Raw genomic sequence first — 23,575 nt, forward strand, 5'->3', positions numbered from 1 at the left:
TGCTTCCTTTGATTTAATGAATATGTATGTATAAATAGAGTTCTATTTTAAAAGCAGTTGATAAAGACTTAGAGGGTAGTTATGGTGCCAGAAGAATAAGAACTTTGATGTTAGGTAATTAATGTGAGTGTTTTGCCAAGCAGTTATGAACATGAATGGAAGGATCACATGAGCACGGACCTACACATCTAAATAAGGGAAAATAACGTTCATTGTGCCATGGATTTGTAATTCATTATGTGCTAATTTCCACAAGTATTTAAAGTGTTGTTCTTGGTCTCCATGAGAGATTAAACTATTGTAGTTGTTAAAACTCAGTTCATTCTCATTATAAAGTGTTTGATGTCGAGGGCTTAAATGCTTTTTAATATAGTATTTTTTAATATTAAATACATAAATATCAATATATTTATACAAATTCATGGAAAACATATTCTATTCACATTAAAATCTCATAACTCTGGATATTAAACAATGTTAAATATAGACAGAATTTGTAATACAATTAAATACCATTTTTTGCAAGCCTATCTTCTACTTTTTAAAAATCCTAGTTTGTAGAAAGAAGCAGATTTTATATTCTTATTTATGGGACATAAATTATTACAAATTATTTAATTTATTTATTGAAAAGAAGTTACCCAACACTGTACTGGCTAGGTCAAAAGAGTTCCTGAATTTGACTAAATTTATGAGAGGAAAAGAAGATAGTTAATAGAAATTTATTCTACTGTCACAAATTCATTTTTATCTTTTCTATTTCCTTTGTAACTTTTTGGACTTTAACATCTATTTCTCTTCTAGCTAAGCCATTAAAGTTTATGGAGGTCAGAATAGAAATATTATATATCATCAAGCCCTGTCTTGTAAGCCTTCTAATATTCTGCTCTCATTTTGTCAATGATAGGAAGTAATTAATTATGAATGCCATCATCATATAAATGCAATGGAAAGTTATCCTGAATCTCTTTGTATATTTTAAATGACTTCTTCAATGAGAGCTAGGAGTCCTTTTAGCAAAGCAGAAAAAAAATTTTCATATTACCTTTAGTTAGAATTTGGAGGAAATACATTTACAAATGAATATTAATATCTGGCTATGCTATGTCTCTTCAAATCAGCATGCACAAGTGAAAGAGACATGACTGATATATCCAAAACACCCACATGCCTACTTAGATGTAAGTCTTCTATGCCTTACATTCAACATTCATTGCACAGCTGAAGATCAAACCATTTTAAAGACAATCTTAGCATTTCAATTTTTCACTTTAGGTAACTCAGCATCTAGAGCCATATACTCATCAGGACAAACTTATAGTACATATTATCAGCCAGGAGACACAGATCATTAAAAGCCTATCCCTCCATCAATACAGAGTATCACTGGCTTAGGACCTCCTAATTAATGTAAATATATGTGACTTCACCCCTCATCCTCTATATTCTTGTCTGAGAATGGAACCTCATCCCAGTTGGTGTCTAAATCCCAGTTTCCTTGGCTGGCTCCTCTTTACTTTCCATGAGATTTCTTCTTCTATCCTTCTTCATTCTCCCTATATTTTCTCTCTTTAAGCAATGCAGATTGTCTCCATCATTAGAATGCCATCTCTGAGTCCCTCAATCCTATTAGTGAGTTCCTAACCCAGTAAACCAACATTCTAGATTAAACATATTTTATTCTCTATGGTGTCCATTAAGACAGATTTCTGAACCTGAAAAGGAGCTCACTGCCTCTTTCAGAAACCTCAGGCATTTTCCATCGTTCACATACTCTCGCACAACGTTGATCCTACTTAGACAGCTCAGTTCTCACAATGTGTTTTTTAAACTCTCTATATTCTTATGCTTATTAATTTATTTTCATACATGCTTGTTCATTAGATTTCCCTTCATAGAAATTGATACTGTTTTCTAGGTATTTTAGATAGGACTAATGAAAATTTAAATAGAAATAAAATAGACCTAGGAGAAATGTTGATGGAGTTTGCAAATACTATTTGATCAAAATTTAGGACTGAAAAATAGTTTAATCTTGGAAATTAGGAAATAGATAGTAAATAACAATTTTTCCAGAATTAGAACCTTGTATTCTTATGCCACTATGTATGAACCAAGGAAAAGTAGTACTTTCTGCCTCCACTTCTTTTCCGTCTTCCAATTTCTGTATATTCTCTCTAAAACCTGTAGGCGATCAGCTGTACCCCTCAAATCCTTGGCTTCTACTTTGATGCTGATTCTTCGCATGAGAATTCCTTGACTCCCTTTATCATTTCTGTGAACATGAACACTGAGTTTTAATGAATCTTCTAGAAGATCTTATCCTCACTCTCAGGTGTTTTCACATCATGCCTCTCTGTCCACCACGATGTCACAATCTCCAAAACCAACTCTGCTCTACCTAGACTCTACCTTGATTTTTTCTTTGTTTTTTTAATTCTATTAGTCCCCCCACATTGTTTCTAGTCACCTCAATCCAGAAAACCTTAAAAATGCTATTTTAGTTTCCTTTTCTTCATCGACCTAAACCAATCAGCTCATCATTAATTTATCTTCTGCCTTCATAATCCTTCATCAGCTACAACAATTTATTTGACCAAGCCTAATTCTCCCTTTTTATTAGTTTGGCGTTTTTTTATGTTTGTTTTTTTTTTTGGGGGGGGGAGTTGGTTGAACTGGGGTTTTTGTTTTGTTTTGTTTTTGTGTTTGTGTTTTTCTTAAGAGCTCATGAAGCTCAGGCTAATTTCCTGCTTGCTCCATAGTTGAGGTTGGCCTTGATTTCTGGTTCCTTCTATTTTTATCTCCAAAGCCTGTAATTACAGTGGTGCACAACCATGCCCAGCCTCATCGCTGATTTTCTCTACATACTGTATCATTTGTCACTGGAACACATGGTGTTTACTGTGAGATGTGTTGTGGAGTTGTGTTACCCAGAGGTTCTGACAATTTCCCATCCTATATTGCCATACAAGGTATCAATATTTTAACTAAATGCAGTCATCTGTCATCCTCCATTTCATATACATATTCTTTTATTTACTCCTTTGCTAATTTACCCACCCCAATGACTCTGTCTTTTCACACCGCCTTACTAAAGTCATTTATAAAGGACTCTGCTTATCACTGAGGTACTTCTTTTTATCCTAAGAAACATTCTTTCTTTTCCTGCACCCATCATATTTATTTATACCTGTCAAACACTGCTTCTTGTTTTCCGATTTATATTGCTTTAATTTGTATAGTTTCCCCATCATCCCATTTTTTTAGATTGTAAACCTATTAAGAAAAGGGCCATGAAGTGTAGAGTTCATTAAATAGGAACACTTCATAAATACTTGATAAACTGTGTTAACCAAAGAGAACTTCACCAGTAATTAAAATAATTTATTAAAATAACTCCTAAAAGACACAACTGTTTTCTATTTTTTTAACAAATTAAGAAAAGAGATTGAGAACAATAAAAATGAGTATCATTCCAATGCCTCAATAGAAGCATGCCTATAATGGGTAAGTAAACACACAGGAATTAATGAAGTACTTCTAAGACACCAAGGAAAATCCAACCATATTACTATAGTTTTTTTTATCACATACTAGAGAGGCTCTGAATAATTAAAGCAGTTTAAGAAGAGCCTGCCTTATCCCCAAGTATGAATTATAAAAAGAAGAAAACTTGGTAAATGCCAGCAGTGAGTTCTACAGCAGAAAACTAATTAGACTAGCTTACCTTATAACTGAGATAACCAAGGAGTATTGTTTCAAATAGACTGATCAATGCCACTGAGACCTAAAAACAAATTGTAACCTAATGAGAAAATGCAAAGTAAATAAAATGTTTTCATAATGTGCTAGTAACTGTAAACAAGTATGTGAGAATGTATACATAGCTGCATATGATATATATACACGATATATATATACATATATACACATAATATAAGTGGTAATATTACTTAAATTTCAATCAGCAGGTGAAAAGATGCACACAATATTATACTACCTCATGTATTACAGCTTAGGTTTCTTTCTTTTTTTTTTTTTTTTTTTTTTGAGACAGGGTTTTTCTGTGTAACAGCCCCGGCAGTCCTGGAACTCACTCTGTAAACCAGGCTATCCTGTCCTCAAACTCACAGAGATTGCCTGTCTCCACTTCCCGCTTCCCAAGTGCTGGGATTAAAGGCGTGCACCAGCACACCTGGCAATTTCACATATTCTGAATGAATATTGTTAATTCAATGCCCTGAATATAAATACCAGAGTTATATATTCAAGCTGACTAGAGTGGGTAAGATACATTGTGGTAGCCCACTAGGTTTCCTAGTGGCTGTACCCAGCATGACTGAATGGGAGGTTGATTGGATCACAGACCTTAGGTGTTTGTAAGGGTCTACACTTGACTGTGACTAGCAAGGAGGGAGTCTTTTGCCCCTCCCCTTGGCATTATATAAATAGATCTTTGGAATGAAGTTTTGGGGCAGTGGATAAGGATCCAGGCCCACCTGAGTCTATCCAGTGTTTTCTCTCTCCTCTTTATTTCTAACTAAGTCTCTTATCTCTCAATCCTCAAGAGTCCCTGACGTAAAATAATGGTGGGGGCTGGTCTCCCACAAGACATAAAGATTAGGATCACACACAACTGTTTTTCCCAACATCACTGCTTAAATCAGCATTCCCCTTCAGAAAGCCAAATACAAGGTTCACACTGAGTATATTGAATCATTTCATCTACTTCAGGTAATATGTAATGCCAACATCCTTGAATATACTAAAATTGGGCTATTTCAGCCATGTAGGATATTTTGAGGTTACATAACAATTCTGAGACCAACTGTGCTTTTCTGGTTGGAAATGCTGGTTTTGTGTCATTTGAGACCAGGGTCTTTCTCTGCTTGCTCTGAAGTATATGCAATTGTTACTGTTAGTTTCAGGACACATTGAAGCAGAAAAATAGGTAGAGAAATAGAGACATTTCTCTTCAGTAATGTTTCATTTATTACATAAGTGAACTAATTACAAGTGTTTTCCCTTTGTGATGCTGAGGAATTGAACCCCAGACCTCTCACATTCTAAGCAAGTGTTCTCCCACAGAAATACATATCCTGCCTTCTCATGGGTGTGAAATGGACAGTAGAATGAAATATGCAAGCACAAACAGGAAATTATTCAAATAACAACTATACTTCTTGCTAACTGAGGTTTAAGACACTTTATAATCAGAAATGATGATTATTGGGTTTTTTTTTTTTTTTTTTTTTTTTTTTGGTTTTTTGAGACAGGGTTTCTCTGTGTAGCTTTGCGCCTTTCCTGGAACTCACTTGGTAGCCCAGGCTGGCCTCGAACTCACAGAGATCCGCCTGGCTCTGCCTCCCAAGTGCTGGGACTAAAGGCGTGCGCCACCACCGCCCGGCGTTTATTGGGGTTTTAAAGTTGTTTTCTACTAAAATGAAACTTTTGAATTTATGTGAACATCAAATTTTAGCACAATGAAAACAGATGAATGTCCAGCAATCCAAGTAAAAATCTATCCAAGCATTCATGCAGCTGGTCATATTTATAATAGGAAGCTAAGAGTGTTTTTATTTTCTCCACAAATCTTCTATCTTGATTATCTATGCTATTTTCTAATAGCATATTGCTACACGAGTTCTAGAAAATTCTAACATGCTATGTTAAGTACTACTCAGAATAAAATTTAAGTAAAAGCAATTTTAGGAAACTATAGGACTTTTTGAAATATTAATTCATTCTAAATTTTATTAAAGAATGATAACAGGATTTACATGAGAGACCATAAGACTATGTTTTAATGAACATCTAATATTGAAGGAGGTATTTGGGAAAGATTATTTGTATACCAATTGGCATTTGCAACAGTAGTCAGTATAAATCAAGGTAATTAAATTTACTTAATTGAAGTGTACACAGAAATTTTTAGTTGTAGGCATAATCACATTACATTTTCAAAATCATTCACTACCATACATTATGTGAAAAGAATCATCATGGCTTTTTAGGCAATCAAACTCCTAATCTAGACAGAACTACTAAAAGTGAGCGCAGACAAAATGAATCATAAAGTTTTTTCCTGCAACTGGCAAGTCTTCTTTATATTAGTGATCCTATCTTCCATTTAATTTGCACTTTTAAGAACTAACATGAAGCTAAAAAAAAATGATCTATAGCACATAAAATAAGGAGACATGACAGGACCTTATCAAAACAATCATGTTCACCAAGACTGATAGAAACAAGAATTAAGGCTAGGCGGCTGATGCCAAGAAACTCAGGTCTATAATTCAGACATACTTTCCTCTTGTCTATTGTCTTACTTTCTTAAGTCTTCATTGGCCTTCTAAGCTTATACACTCATTTATTTAGATTCTTCCATGTTCTTCTAAAAAAAAAAAAAAAAAAAAGGACCCACAATTGTGGTGCTTGACTGATCCGAAAGGAGTTACATAAATGAGTCATGGAAAGTAGTTTGGGAGACATGGAGGGTTGAGACATTTCTTGGCTTTTTTGTTTATTTACCAATTTTAATTTTCCAGCATTCTCTTAAGTCTAATCCAGATTACAAGGAAAAATCTTGAAAGTTAGAATGCAAGGCTCGGGAAAACAAGAAGAAATAAGTCAAAATGTGAAACTATAATGTGCATTAAGGTTAGCCATGAAGGCAAACTCAACTTGAACATCAACAGTTCACTTCCCAACTGGGTTTCTCTGTGAAATATTAATGAACTCAGAAATAGAGGAATAAAATAGAATAGTACATAACCTGTAAGCCCCATAAAGGTAGACTTCTGTTAACCCAAAATATGTGAGACCTACGGAAAGAAAAATTAAAATGTCAGTTTTTTAATGTGAAAAATCCATTTATTATAAAAATTTGATTATACTTGAAAGTTTATCAATAGCAGTTAGTATATAAAAGACAAGAAATATAGAAATAACATGAGAAGCATAAGAGTAATAACATGGATTCAGCGTTCTAACTAATATCCATTTCGACTCCAATAAAAATACATCACATTTTAATTTACCTTTTCATTGCTGTTCATAGTAAATGGAAAACAAACAAGCCATTAGAGTGATATGGCAGGACAGGAACATCTCAAAATCTTTGCTCCATTATCCACTAAAAAGTCATTAAAGGCTCCTCTACAAATACAAAGACTTTGTTTTAAAAGTATTTGTATTGGAATAATACACAATGAACAACATAAACAATCAGAATAATGTCAGTAACTAAAAGTTTAGAGTACATTATTAGCTTATATTTGCATTTCTATAGAATATATTTAACCCAAATAAAAATCAAGTTGACTGAGGTCAATATAGACTATATGTAAGATGATGTCCTTATGTGAAATAATTGTCCATAGGAGTCTTCTTTAACTGTTACTTTACTCTTTCTGAAATTAACAAAATATTTAAACTCTCTAATGAACACCACAACAGAGTTAATATACCACCAATTATACATGTAATTTATTGAATTGGGAGTCATTCAGAAAAGTAAAATCTACTTAGGTAAAGATGAAAATTGTTCCAATTTCATTTTTCATGAAACAAAAATGACCCTTCGATACAGTTAACACAACCTACTCTTTGAAGTTTTGAAAAGTGGAAAATCTCATAAAGCATTAAATGCATTTCCAAACACTGGAATTTTCTTTTCATGGTATGTAGAATAATAAAGAGAACCATAAACTCTTCCAATTTTGTTTACTTTAAAAAGCTTAAGGGACCACAGAAAGACACTATGCTGAACATTACTATACAGTACTCTAGAGTTTCACAATCTGTCTGGCTAAATGACATATTCAATTACTCCAACCCAAACTTGGGATTTCCCCTCAAAGTCTGTTGTCCGTTTTGCCATTGCAGATTTCAGAAAGTGGCTTGGAGTCTGTTGTGTCTGCTCACAGACACTTTTCTCTGCACCTTTGACCCATTAGTCAATAAACCACTTCCATACTCCCCACCAAGTACATATAGCAACATGTACTTTAATCTTCACTACACGGACACCTTCATCTAAGCACCTCCCAAAGTGGGCATGGTAACCTAGTATGAGGTTTTCAATTTGGCCCTTTTGAGAGCTTACTAATTTTTAAAACCTACCAAAATCAATTCATTTGCCATGTATAATTTTTGAATTGGAATTGTAGTAATTTTTATTAGAATAAATTTTGCATCAGATCCCTCTACCATATGTTGTACCTTTTAAAAATAAAGATTAAACTGTCACATGTATGCAGAGTGCCTAGGTCAGTCCTCTGCAGGCTCCCTGGTTGTTGAGTCAGTCTCTGTGAGCCCCTATGAGCCCCAGTTAGTTGATTCTGTGGGTTTTTCTGGTGGGGTCTTTGGCCCCTCTGACTCCTACAATCCTTTTTCCCTGAGCTGTGCCTGTTGTTTGTCTGTGGGTCTGCATCTGTTTCCTTCAGTTGATGGATGAAGCCTCTAGATGACAAGTGGGCTGGGCACCATTCCTAGCACATCCCATAGGCAGGACAGACTGTAGGTGGAAGGTTATATGGCTGCGTAGGTTTCCCACTCCCTCTCCTTCCTTTCATGCAGTTTCTAGCAGTGGGAGCAGGACCTGTCTCTGACTCTGTGACTAGCTTTTGGGACCATACTCTCATACTGGGTTGCCTTGCCCAGCCTTAATACATGAGGAGGTGCTTAGTCTTACTGAAACTTGATATGCCTTAATTTAAGGAAGAGTGGATTGGAGGGTGGGGACAGAGTGGGGGTGGGACTTGGAGGAGAGGATGGAGGGAAAACTGCAGCCAGGAAAAGAGTACAAGATAAGCTCAAAGGATTCCTCCTAGTTCTTAAAATTACTGCTTGATACGGGTCTGTACTATGTGGTACCTAAACCAGGCTAGTGAATTAAAAACTCTCCAACCCATAACATACAAAAGAAACTGAGCGCTTGTTAGGCCAACATTGCTGGGACATACATAATTTAGTACTGACCAGAATATAGAAGCAACTAACCACCACCATGTGCTTCCTGACTTGATTCTGCCACTTACTACTACTACCATTACTAACAATAATGCTAATACTAATAATAACAACCATAATCACTTGAACATTTTCAAAAGTCAAAACAAAGCTGTGTATTTAGATAAAATTGAGATGTAAGCTTCTACAGGTCCTGAGTAAACACATCTCGTCCTCTAATGTGGCCCATAAATACATAGAGCAGTCTCTTGTACTACAAGCTTGAAATCCTTAACAACATACCACATGTACCAAAGTTTACAGTATCCATGGTCAAATATTCACAGTACAATTATTTTCCTGTCTTTCTGTTTATTCACACTGCAATAGTTTCATATCAGTTTCATTCCCAAGAGAAGCTTAAAAATAAAGCAAAGCAGCTCAAAATATCTGTGTCCTTATCAGGTCAGAACTATAATTAAATAAATCTCTTTGCTGAATTAGTCTCATTATTTTAAAATAGAGCCTGTACCCATAAAGGCCACTTCTGTTTTTCATTAACCAAGACTGCATTGACAATAGAACTAAACAAAACAGCGTACACAAATTGGAGACATAAGGTAGTTTATTATGGTTTTTAATTACAGTAATCTAGTTTTTCAAATGTATATCCTCTGTAATTATGACTGAATATTCTTAGTAATATTACACAGAAGTTAATTGTAGGAAACTTTGTTCTCTTAATGGTTCCAAATAATATAATTTTATTCTGCTATCACTCACCAATGGCTTTTTCTTTTGGGAGCATCCTTCACAGACCATTTCAGAATTTTCAGGTCTCTCTAGTGTACGTTCTATTCGTAAATCACCAAGTTTTAAAAACAACATTAGTATTTTATAGAAGAATTTTTTAGGGGGACCCTTTTTAATGACGCAAAGACAGAAGCATGTATTAAACTCAGTATACACTGACATCTCTATATACTGGTCCTCAATAATTTTCAATGGAAAAGCATTAGTAAAATCTGTGTGCATAATTCTGTTAACAGAGAATTCTATTAAGAGAACCTCCCAAGACCTATGATAAGTATGAAAGAAAGCTACAAGGCAACATTGCTCTTGACCTCAGCAAACTTCTAGCTAAGACAGAGAAATAAATGGGAAATTTAAGAGCAATGCATTAGGGAGTCTAAGAGAAATACCTGGAAGTTGTGCAGACAGGATGACATAAGGCTCCCGAGCTAGTGTAGAACTGGACCACAGGGAAAAATACCAAGTAAGGACATCATAGTTCAATATTAGCCAAAGAGTTGATATCCTGGAGGGTCCAGGATCGCAAAAAGAAGGGATGAATTTTGAGTGGCAGATAGGGAAAACACCTTTCTCAGAAGCCTCCACATAAAGAGGGCAAAGAATGTCCTAGTGACTTTAAGGAGGCCACTAGAGTTGGAAACTAACGACGTGACATAAGCAAGAGTTAGAACATAAAGCTATGTCATTTACATGTCTGTTCACTCACTTATTTAGAAAATGACAACCGTTCAGTGTGTCCACCTGGGATTCAGCCAATGACCTATGACTATACTAATGTTCACAGAAACTCAGGACGTAAAGCGAACAAGAAAAATATGTACCTTATATAAAAGAGACAAAAGCACTAGAGAAAAATAAGCAAATGCTTCTGGGGATCTCGTAGGGAGAATGCGAAGAGCGGTCCCAACAGCCAATGCCTATGTGAAGTCTCTGAGCTGGACATGTGCCTCCTGTGACCTAAGACTAGAAACAAGGTCTAGGGAAAAGTGGCAGAGGACCAGCAGCCACAGGATAAGCTGCAGGGAAAGGGGGTTATAATGCAGGCACGCTGTCATTCAAAGCAGATGAATAGGAAGTAGGCTTACACTTTAATGCAACAATGACTCTCCTGTGGAGAATAATCCAAAAGGGAACACTCATAGCAAGACGGAGTACCAGGCTACTGAAGCAGTCCTGAAGAAAGTATGTGGCCTGCAACAAGGTAACACATTGAAAAGCAGTTGAAAGCAGGGTAGATATTGAATGAATGAACAGCAAAATGTTCTCAGTGGTTTTCATCTGCTACAGACAAAACTGGGAGCTAAGTTGAGCTGATCCACTGTTCAGCTGGAATTATCACCAGCAATGGAGAAGGCTGTGACTGGGGCAGGATTTTGAGAATGTTGTGAAAGGGAAGAAGAGTGCAGAAGCTGGTTGGAATATGGTAAGCTTAGAATGCATTCTGGACAGCCAAGTGGAGAATCTGTGTGTAGAATGCGCTTTGAATACAGGGGAAAGGCAGGCATTGTACCCCATGGTCACTGGAAAATAGGCATAATGAGATTTGTCATGAAGGTCCCACAGCAGAAATAGCAAATATGAGCAAGCCACTGATTCTGATTTAAGAATTCTATGGTAAAAATTAACTGCCTACTAAAGGAAATAACAGATACCATGAAATGAATCTCATGCTGGAAAATAGCAGGATTCCTCCAAATCGCTTTTACACAGGCAGATTCCTACAGAAAACTGAATGTTCCAATGAGCCTCTCACTAACCTAATCTACAGTAATATGACTGAGATAGACCAAGGATTCAAGAAAGTGACTCACCATGATTCAATTTCATAAGTATTTATCACACATACTATTACAGTAGCGAAACTTGACTTATTCACTTACTAATCCTCATCTGATATCTAAACCCTTAAATAAACTCAAAATTACAGTCACTTTCTAAGCAAGCTAGATTATCAAATTTATATATTTGTGTATATATATATATATATATATATAATTTATATATATAATGTAAACTCTTTTTCTCTCTTACACATTTTTATCTTAAGGCAAAATTTAATGAGAGAAACTTATAACAGGAGTTAGTCACCAAATTTTAGTTTCTCCTTTGAATATCATTGTAAACTTACTCAGTAGAACAGGAGTCCGGGGTGTTAATGAGATCAAAATTATGTATGAATGTCATTACACACTCAGGCCTCTTCCCTACTGTTTTTGCAAAGGTCAAAGCCTAAAAGGAAGGCAATGACTTAGCAGAAATACGTTAAGCAAAGTAAGATCGTGAATGTAAAAAACTAAAATACATCAATAAATTAATATCACTTAACTAAATAAATATTCATAGGCTGAAACCATTTTGAAAGATTCTTGAGTGTTTCCATTGAAGAGTAACAAGTGCATTGAAACAGGAAGTATGTAGAAAGCTGGCATAATGTCGAGCATTTGTCATTCAGTAACAGAAAGGCCTTCAAGTCTTCAGCAATATGAGCCCATTTAAGGTAATACTGAAGGCATTTTACCTGGCACCAGCACAATCATGGAACAGAATTCAGATTATTTTTAAACATTAATGTACCCACAAACCTTGGAAGATATGAGTTACCTGAAGATCAGATCAGTTCATACAAATGCCTCACATCCTTTAAAAAGTGAATAATATCCTGCAAATTGCAATTAATTCAAAACAATTAAAATGCTGTGGGGATCACACAGACAAACCTTACCATTCATTTCCCTGTGAAGGTTTTTCAAGCAGCACTCGGATAATGTATAATAAGCAGCTTAACAATTTGAGGGAAAAGTTGAACAAGCGGATTCTTAGACCTTGAAGCAAACAACAAAATTCGGTTTTCATTTGAACTCAGCACATAAAAGAGATAGAAAAAAATTGTCAAAAGTATCAACTTTCAGTACAGCAGTTAGAAAGTATTTAGAAAGCATACACTGTAATTGCCTAAACTTACTGAATTTCTTGGTAGCTGAATTTTAATTATCCAACTACCAAAATAAAATATGAGTGTCATAGAATCAATGAACCACAATGACCAAGGGCATTCTACAGATGGGAAACCCAGGTTTTAAAAGTCAAAAGCCATAAAATTAACATTTAGTCAAGGTTGGTTCAGGCCTCTCTGTGTACAGCTTCAAGCATTTTAATCACTGCTTGGAAATCAACTTTAACTAGCTCAAAAATCAAGCTGCTCCCCCATACACTATAATAAATCCTATGGCTCTGTAGCACCTTGCTGATTTGATTACAGAGAAAACATGTTTATATAATTATGTGTGATACTTTTGCTACTATGTTTATATTATGACATATATCACCTCTACAATTACAGGTTACATAGTAATTATGTCATCATTTATGAAGAGAAGCCATAATAACTTGTACTGATAAATCACATATAGACAAACATTTTTTCTCATACTGAATTGGGCAAATTGAACTTTTTAAAAACTAGGATTAATGTCAATGGAATCTCAAATTTTGTGAAAATTAAGAGCATCATGAATATGCCAGACAAACTTCTTAGGTCACAGTTGGAAGCACCACAATACTGGGTAAAGAAGGTAAGTAAACATGCTCAGAATTAACAGGCACACTGTCATTCTTGTATTTATCAGTGGTAGCTGCTTTATGTATCTTCCATAAAACTGTGAGAAAGGCTTTCCAATAATTATTAATTGATGAAATCTAGAATGGAATGTTACCTTTTCTAGTCTATTTTTGTAGAATGTATTATAACATTCCTTAACAGTAAATTTTTTAATTGTGCAATCATTTCTAGATTTTCTTATGAAGTGCTGAGGGATTTTGTGGGTTACCTTCTCTGGTTTCAGCCCTGTTGTTGCAATAAAACATTCTGAACAAAAAAAACCTACAGGGTTGAAAAGGGCTCATTTCCTCTTAAAGCTTACAGATTCATAGAATGGGTCTCTTCTTTAGTCAGGCCAGTATTCAAACAATGACTGGACTAATCCTGATTCATGGTATTAAGGAAGGCTTCATTCAAGTGATTTAGTCATTTTAGGTAATGTCTACTGATAGGGCTTCCTTGGAAATGCTAAAAACAAAGTTAGGAAGGCATTAACCAATTCCTAACTTTAACCCTGAGGCGACTCTGCCATTGAGAATATCTCACTAGTATGATTTAACTCCCTATAGGCAGGATATGGATATGTTCCCATATCCCATATTTTCCAAACCCTTGAGTGTAACTGGGGTTACTTGCCTGAGTATGGGCCATGGGTATTTGCAGGCTCATGAGCATTAATCAGTGGCTACACCACTGAACAAAAGGACTTCTCTATCCCCAGCAACCATTGCCTGCCATATCAGGCAGCCATAAGACCTATGAGCCCTTCCCCCACACATAATGCAATCTATAAGGTTCCATGACCTTGACTTTCTGATCCTTCTGCCTCATCATCCGGAGTGGTGAGATTAAAGGTGTGCTCTATACTTAAACTATATTTGTCAGTGTTTTTCAGAATTCAAAAAGGGCACATAGGGCTCTCCCTATTCATGTGGGATTTAGAGACTTGCAATATTCAAGAGACTTTTAAACTACTAGATGTAACATCTTCTGCTTTGTGTTTGTTTTTTACGGTCACTTCCAACTAAATATTCTACCAGTTTTATTCTGTTATGTAGACAATGATTTTGTGAAACATTATACAGCTGGAATTTTGAGGTAGACTTCTATTCAAAGAGCCAAAGAGAATGATGGAAATAACTTACTTGATCTCTGGTTTTTTATGAAAAACAATTTTAATCTCTCCTTAAATGTGTTTTCATTCATGTAGAATTCAACTTGGACCCTGAAAGAGAAAGTAAACACAAATTTATATAAGTTCATTGCATCTTTATTTTATGGAAATGAATAGAAACAGACTTTGGAGTTCTCCAGATAGATAAAATAAAACTATTTGAATTAATGCATCATATATTTGGAGTGAATTATATCCATAGAAGTGAGAACTGAGTAAAATATAGTAATGCTATTTCAGAAAAAGAGGTCCTTGCTTCTAATTTTAAAGGCAGCTGAAATATCATGCACAGTTAATTATCTAAATTAGTGAGCTAACAATTCACATAGATGATTCCAAAAAAACATTTATTTTTAAAACTTCAATGTACATTTAAAATGGCCCTTCTCCCAACAGAATCATTTTCCCTAATATTTCACTACTATAAGAATAAAGATTGCAGGAGCTGGAGAGATCAAGGACACCACAGGAAAACCCACAGAAACAGCTAACCTGGGCTCGTAGGAGCTCAGAGACTGAATCAACAACCAGGGATCCTGCAAGGGGCTGACGTAGACCTTCTACATAAATGTGACAGTTGTGTAGCTGGCTGGATCTTATTTCATTTACAGAACACCCCTCTCTATCTCATGTAGCATTCACAGAACATCCCTCTCTACCTCACATATTCCATTCACAGAACACCCCCTTTTTACCTCATGTATCACCATCCACAGAACACCCCTCTCTACCTCACATATCATCATTCACAGAATTTCTATCTCATCTATCATTCACAGAACACCCCTTTCTACCTCATGTATCACCATTCACAGAACACTCCTCTCTACCTCATGTATCATTTACAGAACACCCACTTTCTACTTCATGTATCATTCACAAAATTCCCCCCTCTACCTCATGTATTACCATTCACAGAACACCCCCTTTCTACCTCATGTATCACCATCCACAGAACACCCTTCTCTACCTCACATATCATCATTCACAGAATTTCTATCTCATGTATCATTCACAGAATACCCACTTTCTACCTCATGTATCATTCACAGAACACCCCCTTTCTACCTCATGTATCATTCACAGAACACCCCATTTCTACCTCATGTATCCTTCACCCCTTTCTACCTCATATATCACCATTCACAGAACATCACTTTTCTAATTTATGTTTTGGCATTCTCAGTAATATCCCTAATGCTACAGGATGTAATTGATATTTTTTAATAGTAAAAAAGAAATTCTGTCCTGTGCAGAGTGATTTGTTAATAGTCAAAAGCTGTATCAGTTTCACACACATTCATTTGGGGCTTTTATTCCAAAAGCAGTTAAGACAGAATTTCAGTGCTTACACAATCAAAATTTTCTCTAGATTTTCCTAACATCACAAAATTGTGAATATGTAATCTGCATGTCCTTAATATATTCAGCAGCTGATTTTGTTGATTTTTTAAAAAAGACATATGTGAAAAACAGCAGAGAGAAGAAAAGATGTGACATAGGATGCTCTGTGTGAAAAGAATACTACACCGCTGTACAATTCCACAATCTCTCCATGCTAAATATTTAGGAAGATCCGTAGTAGTTAGGAAAAGAAAATCAAAACTCTTTGCTGCACAAAAGATTTTTGTTCATGGTAAACCAAATTTTATGCAATTAAAAATTTTATATCCTCTAATATTTGATCTCCTATCTCGAAATATTTCTATCAACAGTTTTTAAATATTTCTCATTATCTCTTTCTTCACATTATACATAAAATGATGCGTAGGGCCAAAAACCAGTTTATAGATACTTGATTATTTTTCCAAAATAAGTCATAAAAATTCCAGTGTCTTTGGCAGCTCATGGTATCTATAGGCTATGTGCATGCTCACTCCCCTACAGAATCACACTTTCACAAATGTCCGTGTAACACAAGCAGGCACAAAGTACTGTTTGTGTCTTCAAAATCTTTACTGGCTCTGTTTTTCTTGTTTATCAAATGAAAAGTCTGTTCAATTGAAATGAAGGAATTGTAACACTGATACCGAGCTTAAATTGTTAAAATTTGTTATGGATACAAAACAAAATTTGAGAGGACACATGGCTATTATGCAAGTAATTTAGGAAAGGCCATTCTGATTTGCTTCCTAGAATTATCAAATTTATAAGAAGGTCCATTCATTCTTCAGATAGCAACTGGAGCCCATTATAAGCATGGACTGAGGAGCATTTTTTTTTTAATAAAATGAAATCGTGTAAACAAAATAATCAACAGGATGGGATGAATGCCATCTGAGAAAAGTATGAGGAACACACAGGTTTAATAAGTATGGAGAGTTAAGAGTTTCAGAATGACTGTCCCTAAATAATGAGGCAGTCAACATCATTTAAATAAGACATTTCCTTCCTAGACAGAGAACTGAACAGAGTTAATACTAGAGAACAGGAGAATTATGAATCAGAATTACTAAATCTGAAATGGCTATCTTTGTGAAATTGAGAGTTTCCTAACATATTTAAATGTGCCAAAGATGAAATGACAGCTTCCCAGCCACTCACAAGTTTGTTCCTGAGAGTACACACAGTTTTCCATGTTAGTGAGTCTTTCATTACCTGACTTCCTAATTTCTATCCAATCATGAAATTACATGAAACAAAACTGTTAATTATCTGTTGATCTTACTGAGCCAATAGTATACTGTGAAACACGGCCAATATTGAAACATAAATTTATACGAATAGCTTTTAAGGTTAATGATAATGAAAAAAATGAAAGTTATGTTTTGGATTTGTTATCTTAAATACAGAGAAAAAAATAAAACATTTGGAGGGCAAAGCAAGAGATTTATTCTCTCTTCCTATATAGGATGGGTGAGGCTTATGAGAGAGAAGGAGAAGAGGAAAAGAAGAGAGAGGAAGAAAATGAACAAGAGGAGAAGGAGGAAGAAGAAGGAGAGGAAGAGGGAACAAAATGAAAAAAGAAATACGCATAATACAGAATAAAGCTTTCTTTGATTAATCACATGAAGGCTCCTTCTCTCCCTCCCTCCCTCCCTTTCTCCCTTCCTTTCTCTGCTTTGCTGTGTGCCTATCTCTCTTCTGACCTTCCCTCTAACTTATTTATCTGAATTTAATTTCCCTAGAAAATGATGTTTTAAATAATGGACAAACCAGTACACATCATTTCTCAAAAATGTGGGTTTTGCTACAAGCCCATATCAAAGATAAAGTTTAGACTCATTTTTTCCACATTTATCCTAACACGTGACAATGGTAACATTTAACAAAACTAATTTTAATTGTTATCATTATTAGGTGGCATCTTCAACTGGAACACTGTCTCATAAAATAATTACATTTTATGTTAGCTGATAATATGTATTGGCTTATTTGAATACATGGATTTATAGTAAAGAGCAATTGTGTTGAGCTTCCATATATATTTTATCCTTTTATATTTATTATTTGGTTTTTTAGCAAAACAATCTTTTCATAGTGAAATATTCTCCACATTTTCTATTTTAATTGTGTAGTTTCAGAGTTGTTAGCTTGATAATTACTTTTGTGTAAAAATAAGTCAAATAATGTTGATATGCTTTTCTTATAAGAGTCAGCCCCCACTGTCTTTGCAGTAATTCTACTGTTGACCTTTGAGGGCTTACAATCAACACTCATATTCAGTTAAGTTACATCAGAGATGTATAGATATTGACTGCCATTATACCTACCCCCTAACAGACAAATTCATGGTACATTGATCCTTTCTTTTGGATGGTTGATTGGGTGGATTATTTTATTCTCTAATAATGTCTATACTGCAATCCTCTTGATTATCTTGAGAAAATTGGGTTTTACTGCTGTGTGAATTGAAGTGATGTTTTGGAGAGTTTTTCTATATATATTACCATTTTCAATGTATTACCCTCTTTTAAAAAATGTAGAACATTCAAATAAAAATCCTTCTATGGTTTTTATACTCCAAAAATTTGGAATTACTGTAGAGATGGAGGAACAGGGGGATTGTAAATCTCCCCTAATGATAATTGCCTTAGTGCTGTTTTAATTTAGCACATGTTTTTCATTTTCCTCTCATACTATTGCTCTCGTACTTGAATTTTGTGTAAAAATCACTCTAGAGCTTGTTAAATTGTGATTTCCCTTCTTTCATCTTACAATTCTTATCTAATAACTTTAAAGTAGGCCTTATTTTAAGATATAAAAAGTAATTTTGATCCAGCATATAGATGCAAGAACACTGTTTTGCTACTTTTAATGTTGATGCCTGGAAATCTATTCAGAATATGAAATCAGGCATCCTCCTATGGATCTCATGGCATCAATATCAAAGAAGATTCTGACTCTGTGTCTACTTGGTGCTATTGCTTGACATCTTACCATTGATTCCATAATACTGGTTGTGGAGTCCATGAATAAATTCTTTATTACCACACTCCTGGCAAACAAACATCTTGGTAAGGCTCTCTGGACCTCAGGGTTGTAATGGACTGGTTCTATAGATGCATTTTATCCCTGATGTCAACTTACTTGAGATTTTTTTTCGCAAAGTTTATATGTGGATATCATGATGATGTATATAGTTCCCAGGGCAGCTCTCCATGCTAAGGACCTTTCACGTGGCTCATTTATGTGCTTTTTGTTTGTTGGGCCATTTTAATACTGCATTTGTTCTCTGATGACTAAGAAGGAATGTGCCATCTTTCCATGTAGCATGAATGTTCTTTCTATGCTCATGACAGAAAACACTAAATTCAGTGATCTTTACGGAAAATTGCACCATTACAAATGGACTTCATTACTGTACATTTATCTCTATTCTTTCTACAGACATTCTTCTGAATTAAATTGTGTTTCCCCAAACAAAAATACGTTGTCCCCTTCCCCCAGTACTTTAAAGGTGAGCTTATTTGGGAATAGAATTGCTGCAGATGTAGTTGGTTAAATTAAGATGAAACTATGCTGGACTAGAAAGAGCTTGCAATCCAACATGTCTGTTGTCTTTATAAGAAGAGGTGAATGTAAACCCAGCAAAGGACAGTGGAAGAAGATGCTCAGACTAAGGCTGAGGGAGGGATTGGAGTTCCACGCCCCCAGTTGATCTGTATCCAAAAACCCATATCTAAAACCATTGTACACATAGTGGACAGTAGAATGCTGTTGAGTGTTCTTCATGTTTATTTCAGGGGTGGCTAAGGTTGCTTTCACCAGGCTGAATCACAAGCAAGTATCTTAGCACCAACTGCTATCAAAGAAAAAGAACAAAATTGAAAATTCAATGTACAGTTTCTACTAAATGTTTACTGCTTTTTGCATTGTGAAAACAGTAGATAAATCATCTAGCCAAATTTCTATATGGTGGGTTCCAACTTCCACATGTGCAACCTTGTAAGATGTGGTATAAAAGAAGGAAGAATCTGGATCACTGGTCAGGAGGCAACAAATGGTTTCCAATGTCAACACGGCTGATGAAAACACAACCCCATCAACTCCTCCATCGGTGCTTGGTAGGCAACACTCGCAGAACTTAGATTGCTCGCAGTGTTTACAGGTGCCTGCACCTGTGGTTACCACAGTAAACACGTCACAGCTCAATCAAACAAGACTTCCTTTTGTAACATCACATGCGGTGTTCACCTGTGGGGCCTGCTCTCTAGATTTCTCCACTTTAACCAAAATCATTAAATTTTAACAACTCCCATTTAACTTTAGGTAACGTGGGAAACAAAAGATGGAGAATTCAACAATAGGTACTAAGATATATTTTGCAAATTTGAAATCACAAAGAGATTCTGTTTCCTGGTGCCTAGTGATCAAAAGGATGAGAAGATAAAAAGGTGGAAGGTCACATAATTTCTAATGTTGTAATGCAGATTTCCCTGGGCTATCAATAATCAATTTGACCTTGTCACAGGATGCCAATGTGCTATATATACTCTCAAGATACTGAGCAGCTATGGCAAGGTATAGGTCTCATACAGGTAGGTGACAGGGGTGTGAACAAAACATACTCTTCAATAAACTGTGTTGGTAGCTTATTTTCAGTAAATACCATAAATTGCATGAGATATTCAATGTTTTATAATAAAAATTATGTTATAAGATTGGCCAGTTTTGGCGAATATCCAGTATGCTAAGATGCAATGTATATACTATAGGGGTCAAAGAGGAGAAAGGACAAGACAAAAAAAAAAGAAAAAGAAAGAAAGAAATGTTGGGCGGTGGGGGGCGATGGTGGCACACACCTTTAATCCCAGCACTCAAGAGGCAGAGGCAGGCTTATCTCTGTGAGATCAAGGCCAGCCTGGTCTACAGAGTGAGATCCAGGACAGGCACCAAAACTACACAGAGAAACCCTGTCTCAAAAATCCAAACCAAACAAACAAACAAACAAACCAAAAAAAAAAGGAAATGTGTTTAACATAAGCTACACAGTAAAATGTGACAGGGTGCTGTTAGAATCCCAGAGATGTGGACAAGTCCCTCAAAGCAATTGTTACGATTAAAAACCAATACACCCTCCAAAAAGCACAATTCCTAGGAATTTGAGGATATTTTAAAAATTATTGGGAGGGTGGCCAGGGGAAACCGAGATCTTCATCTAAACCAAGTTAAAGAAGAAGCACACCCGGCACTCAGCTAGGCTACCACCACGCTAACTGCTATTAGCAGGCCTCAAAGACACCAAACAGCTTCACAGAGCAACTCCTTAAATGACGTGAAGGACAAAGACAAGACCTATGGGGATTTCGGACATGCTACAAGAGCTATGATAACCAGTTTTGAGGTTCCGTGGTCTTGCCTTACCTTCGAAGGTACATGGAACTCTCATCATATTAGATCAAGTGTTTTGAAATCAGGAAATAAAGGCTAAGGAGAAGGTGCAAGGGTAAGAGTACATGCACAGCATTCAGAGTGGCATTCAAACCCCCCAGCACCCATGTAAACAGCTGGTTATGGGCACTATCCTGAAACTACAGTGTTATGGGAGGCAGAGGCAGGAGGATTACACAGGTTTGGTGGTGACCGGCCAAGATCTGTGCCCGTGAGAGGCTTGTCTCAGAGTAAATACAGAGTGATGGAGTAGGGCATCTGATGTCTTCCTTAGGGGGTCACTGGACCATTAATTTGTTCCTCCCCCCAGTGAGAGAAATTTATACAGTAAAACTGTGTTATGAAGGTTCTGTGTAATGTTCAGGGGAAAATCCAGATTGAGTGATTTAAAAATGTTTAAATAATAAAAGAAAATAAATAAAAAGTAAATATCAATCTTCCAAACTATAACTGGAATTTTAGGATAAAAGTCCAGGCTCCAGCTGCTCTACCAGGTCTAGTTCAGCTACTTGCACCCATTACGCCAATTAAAGAGATAAGTGATGATGAAAAGTAGAGAGATGTTTATTCAATGGAATTACATTAGGTAGAGGAACTTGGGAACCAATGACCCCAAGTCACTCTTGGTCTGAAAAGAGATTTAGGTTTTGAATACAAGAAGAGTTGGAACAAGGATCATGAGGTGTGTATAATTAAGCCGTCATCATCTGCGTATGATTCCCTTGAACACTGTCTAGGTTCAGGCCCTGCTAGAATGCCCAATGAATTTGTTATTGTTTAGGGAAACAAAGTTTTCAAAGACTATTTCTGCTGAGGGTGCAGTTCATCTTCATGAAGAGCTGTCCTTATGGAATAGAGAGGGGTTCTGTCCTCCATGGAGGTGTGGAATGCCCTGCAATGCAAGCAACTCAAGAGTAAAGATTTAATTCAATGACTCAGTCTTGGTCTTCAGCCAAAGTGAAGAGACCAAAAATGATGTCAGAAGCTAAACACCCATGAAGAACGTCTCACCAACAGGATCGCCTAAACATGAACTAAACAAAGACAACAATAGCAGACACGCTAAAGCAAAGCAGCAGGAAAGCCCAAAATACCTCAGTCCTACACAAAGATCTACAGGCAACTGAGCAATGCTGAGAGCAAGGCTAGTCTTCTCCAGAGAAAAGCACTCCAACTGGTTATCCAATATCAAAGTCCAGCCCTGAAAACATGCATAAGAGTAATGTTACACAGACTGAGCAGGTTGTATTTAGGGAAGGGAAGATGAAAATGATGTAATTACATTATAACCTCAAAAATAAAAGAAAAAAAAACAAACATTTGACTAAAAGAGGAGATTTAAAACATGATACAACATGAACAAGTAATAAAAGGCTACACAAGAGAGCACAGTTAAGAAAAGAAAAGAAAAAAAAATAAGAAGGCAGAGATGTCAGGTGTTCATCCTGCCAAACCTGCCTCGTGGGCACAGATGAGCACTCTGATTTTTAACAGGAACTTCTACTAGATGTGTTTCAAAGTGACAGTGGTGATATTTCTGTTATGTGGCCCTTTAGACTTTTGTTGCTCTAAAATTCTATTTTATTGGTAAATCCATTTCCTACCTGGAACTTTCATGATGGGATTTTCTTCTACTTTAAACAGTTTCTAAATAGAATTCTGTTTAGAAAGAGAAAAATAGCTAGTAATCAAAAATAAGAATATGTATATAATTTTAATAGATCATTAAAAATAGCAACAACAAGAAATATGAAATGTCTCTTCCCAGACAAAGAACTAAATAGCTGGAAATTTTAGGAAGAAATGAAAGCAGGACTATTATAATGAAGTAACAAAGTATCTATCCATATGAGCCTAGAGTAAATAGCCATCAATACAAAATACAGCTCTCACATCTAAGAAGGCAGACAGCTTATTCAGACACAAATATGAGTGAACTCAAGTTGCCTGAATAACTTTTTCGGCTGTGGCAGCAGTTAAATGAGATGAATTAGGCACATAACGAAAGCCATACATCACTGAGTTCACCAAATCCATTGGAAGGGATGTCAGGCAGGCACTCTCTAGAAGAGCAAGGAAATCCTGCTATAGGTTTTAGATCTTACCAGACAGCATTCATAGCTTCAGGATTGTGGTGTGTTAGTGATCTGTTTGTAAAACCATTCCAAAGGTTTAATCTGATAAATGAAAGGATTTTATGTCAG

The 23,575-nt window shown here is 35.8% G+C and overlaps 1 protein-coding gene across 5 annotated transcripts in view; it reads right to left on the minus strand.

Moving 5' to 3' along the window:
* Kcnt2 (potassium sodium-activated channel subfamily T member 2) overlaps positions 1-23,575 on the minus strand; it is a 344,440-nt gene that overhangs the window by 222,902 nt on the left and 97,963 nt on the right. For all 5 annotated transcript variants that reach the window (XM_037211345.1, XM_028859443.2, XM_028859446.2 and 2 more), the window contains exons 2-5: positions 14,509-14,588; positions 12,488-12,587; positions 6,776-6,824; positions 3,728-3,787 (exon numbers count right to left, since the gene is read on the minus strand). In XM_037211345.1, coding sequence (XP_037067240.1) covers positions 3,728-3,787; positions 6,776-6,824; positions 12,488-12,587; positions 14,509-14,588 — 289 coding nt within the window. The remainder of the gene's footprint in view (positions 1-3,727; positions 3,788-6,775; positions 6,825-12,487; positions 12,588-14,508; positions 14,589-23,575) is intronic.

Source organism: Peromyscus leucopus, chromosome 15, assembly GCF_004664715.2.
Source record: "Peromyscus leucopus breed LL Stock chromosome 15, UCI_PerLeu_2.1, whole genome shotgun sequence".
Taxonomy (NCBI): Eukaryota; Metazoa; Chordata; class Mammalia; order Rodentia; family Cricetidae; genus Peromyscus; species Peromyscus leucopus.